This window comes from Mesitornis unicolor, unplaced genomic scaffold (assembly GCF_000695765.1).
Source record: "Mesitornis unicolor isolate BGI_N332 unplaced genomic scaffold, ASM69576v1 scaffold28407, whole genome shotgun sequence".
In the NCBI taxonomy this organism is placed as follows: Eukaryota; Metazoa; Chordata; class Aves; order Mesitornithiformes; family Mesitornithidae; genus Mesitornis; species Mesitornis unicolor.
The window spans coordinates 24,624-28,318 of NW_010196231.1; the positions used below are offsets into that span (position 1 = coordinate 24,624).

The 3,695-nt window shown below is 47.8% G+C and overlaps 1 protein-coding gene across 1 annotated transcript in view; it reads left to right on the plus strand.

Moving 5' to 3' along the window:
* ACSBG2 (acyl-CoA synthetase bubblegum family member 2) overlaps positions 1 to 783 on the plus strand; it is a 12,199-nt gene extending 11,416 nt beyond the window's left edge. The window contains exons 14-15 of the mRNA XM_010188408.1: positions 43 to 289; positions 674 to 783. Coding sequence (XP_010186710.1) covers positions 43 to 289; positions 674 to 783 — 357 coding nt within the window. The remainder of the gene's footprint in view (positions 1 to 42; positions 290 to 673) is intronic.
* The last annotated feature ends 2,912 nt before the right edge of the window (positions 784 to 3,695 follow it).

Genomic DNA, 3,695 nt, shown 5'->3' on the forward strand with positions numbered 1-3,695 from the left:
GGTTCAGCAAGAGGGAGTTACCTGTTCTGGCTTCTCTTGCAGTGCACAGTTGATGTAGAAACTGGTGAGCCAGGAGATGATCTCACTCCAGAAGCAATTGAATACTGTCAAAAGCTGGGCAGCAAGGCCACAAAAGTCTCTGAAATCATCAGCAGCAAAGACAAGGCCATCTATGCAGCTATCCAGCAGGGAGTTTCAGCAGTCAATGAGGGAGCTGTCTCAAATGCTCAGAAAGTCCAGAAGTGGGTCCTTCTGGAGAAGGACTTTTCTCTCTTCGGTGGCGAGCTTGGTGAGTGGTGGGTGGGGCCATGGGGTTACCCTGTCCCCATTTCCTTGGGTGTCAGACAGATGACACACCCAGAACCCCCAGGGCCACCCATGGCCCTGCTGCACTGTGGCTTTTCCATGCCATAGTTTTGGGGAGGGTGGGATGAATTCCCCATTTCTGCCTGACAGAACTGAACTGAGCTACGCTCACCCTTTGCTCTGTGTCATCTGTTGCTCTTTCTGTTCACAGAGGAAGGAAGATCTTATTAATCACAAAGAAATCTAGAAGTCAACATCTGCTTCTCCATTCTGCCTGTTCCTCCAGGCTCGCTTCACTCCAGTACTGATTTGTGTCTCCACACAGCCCCAGCACCACTGATACCTTGTGCTGTGTTTCTTTCCACAGGCCCAACCATGAAGCTGAAGAGACCTGCAGTGGTAGAGAAATACAGAGACCAAATCGCTCAGTTTTACACAGACAACCCTTCGGCCTCGGAGAGCGCTCTGCAGCAGTAGCGCGGTGGCTTCGCGCCATGGACTGAAGCGAGCCTGAAGGCCGATTCCCCTCTGCCAGCCTGGGCTCCCCAGGAAGGATTCCCTGGGTTCAGATGAAATAGATAAGGCTTGGCCATTGCACAGCCCCTCCGCATCAGTAACCGTATGGTTTTGGCCCTCATACTGCAGTGTGGTAGTGTTTGTGCCCTGTGTTTTCCTGTGTCTGTGTTCTAAGTGCTGAGATATTTCTGAGTATCTCTCCTTTGTGTTTTTTTGTCTTTCCATTTTTATAAGGGCAATACAGTGTTTACCATACAATGTTATGTTTTAACCAAAGTTTTTATTTTCCTGAGCTGAATGTAAAGCAATCAGGAACTGCACTTTTCCTGAAAAAAGGGCAGATTTCTTTTTATAGTGGTGTATTTCCCTTCCTCTGATGCACGTTTAACTGCATGCTGGTGACATCGGAGTTATTTTAAACCTCTTTACCGACAAACTTTGTCGAAGCTGACAAATGCTGTGCAAACGCACGCACTGGCTCAGTGCGTGTGGAAGCTCCTGTTTTTCTGGGTTTGTTTGTGCAATATTTTGAGTCTTGTTTTATCTTCTTGAGTTATAATGAAGCCATCAGTTGTACTGTTAAAAATAGCATCTGTGGCCTGGGTTTTACGCAAGAGACTATTTATAAGGCTGTGTACAAAAGCGTGTGAAATCCAACTGCAACTTACAATCATTGAAATGCTCGCTGGAGGGGATGGCAGAGCAGTGGGGTAGGCTGAGGCTTTGCACATGCACCTGGAGAGAGGAGAGAGTGTTGGGAATGTGGTTGGTCAAAGGCTGGGGCTGGAGGGCTGCAGTTCATGACTGTAACAGCCCTTTACACTGAATGAATTTGGTGTAGGACCCATAGGGTAGCCTTCAGCACTCAGGGAAAGCACCTGGTAGCAGTAGCTCTTGAAGGTCTCTTCTAAATGGTTCTACAAGGTTCAGTCCAGTCTGCCCAGTGCCCAGTAGGACTCAACTCTCAAGGGCAAATGAAGGATTGCTTGTAAAATGGCTTAAATTAAGGATTATCTGAATACAGGCACAACAGCCCTGCTCTGGGTCTGGCAGTGGTGCCAGCGGAGCTGCTGGGTGCTCTGAGGGGAAGCACCTCTGCCATCAATCAAGCAAGTTCCCAGCAGCTCTGGCCCTTCAGCACTATTGCTCTCCAAACTGCTGGGGTGGGCATTGAGAGCACCCAGAACTAGGCAACCCTGGGGGGGGTTTAAACCTGAGACACTCCCTGCTCTGGGCTCAGTGACATTTCAGCACCCAGGTGGCAGGGTGGGCAATGCACTGCTGTAACTGCTGCTGAGCTTGTGTGAATGTTTGTGTTCTTGGGCACCCGAATTTGCAATGCCTCCACTGTTCAGAGCAATGCCTAATAAATAAACTGTGGTTTGTGTCTCTTAACACTTGTCATTTCTGTAAAATAACACTCTGCTCTGAGCTGAGGTCAGGGGCCAAGGTGACTGTGGTGAGCAGCAAGAGGGTTAATTTGCCTCATTGCAGGGATTGCTGCAGCCAGAGCTGACTCCCTGCAGGGCTGAAGCTGCTCCCTGCAGCAGCTGTAGACAAAACACCCCCGTGCTCAGAAGAATTAAGCTCTCACCTAAACTTTTGCTCACAGCCCGTGACTGGGGAACACCTGCACCAGCACTCTGCTTTCCCACATTCATGACAAGGTCTGATGCATTTTGGGAGCAGTGGACAACATCTTCAAAGCCTGTGGAAGCAGAGGGAGCTCCTGCATCCCCTAAGGCAGACCTCTGCTGGAGCAATTGCAGGAACCCCACCACAAAGCTGCAGTGCCAGCAGGATTTAAGCTACCAACTCAAAACTCCACTGGATTAATGAACATATGGTGCTTAAAACAAGTTTCTTTTTCTTTTGCTTTTCAACTCCTGTGCCCCAGACAGAGCAGCCAACACTGCTACTGGGTTCTCTACTTCGAATGGCAAACGCTGACACAAACACTTCAGGAAAGCCTCGTTGCTGTGCATGGAGAAGCAATACGACAAACAAAAAACGCTTGAAGTTTTACTTTTCCATCTTACTTTATTTCACTTTTTCTAGAAAATTCCTCCATAGTTCCACAAATTTAACAAAAAGTTTAAAATTCAGGACAAACAATCCTGTAACGTATTACAAACATGTTTTTGTGTGGTTTTTTTTTTCTTTTTTTAATCTTGAAGTTAGTCTTGGGCCAGCTGAATTTCTTACAGCTGAGTGAAGAATTCATTTCCCAACACAACTTTTAAAATCCTCAAGTGACAAGGTATTTAATACCTCGGCTCTAGGCAGAAATACAATTAAAAATTATCTAGAAGTTGAAGTACTTACATTTTTTTTTCCTTTAGGAGTGCAAACTCATCTTGTCAGTTTTTGATGGCTATTTCCCGCCCCCAGGAAAGCAAATACCGATCGATTTTCATCCTTTAAGCAGTAACGCTCGTACAAGGTGCACAACGGTCGCCTGCAACATTGACGCAAGCACCGGGGCCGCAGGGAGAATTTCGGCCGAGCCGCCTGCCCGTGCTCCAGTGCATTCGCCACCACGACGGCTGAAATTTGCAGAACCAGAGCGACTCGGGTCTCTGCTCACAGAGAACGCGCCAGGGCAAGCTCCGTAAGGGACTTTTAAACCTCTCTCACCATCAAATACGTTCAAGATCTGACAAAAACTGCTTCTGGATTGTTGCATCAATTGCTTTTTGCTAGTTCTGACGCTGCCACCACACACAGCAATAGAAGGAACCGGTGGCAAAATCATTGCACTTCCATGAGTTCAGCCTGACCACAGCACAGCCAGTCCTGTCACCTGTGTCCAATGCTCCTCAGCTGCTGGTCTGCGAGCCAGCCAGCTGCACTAGCCTCTTTTTATTTTAGTA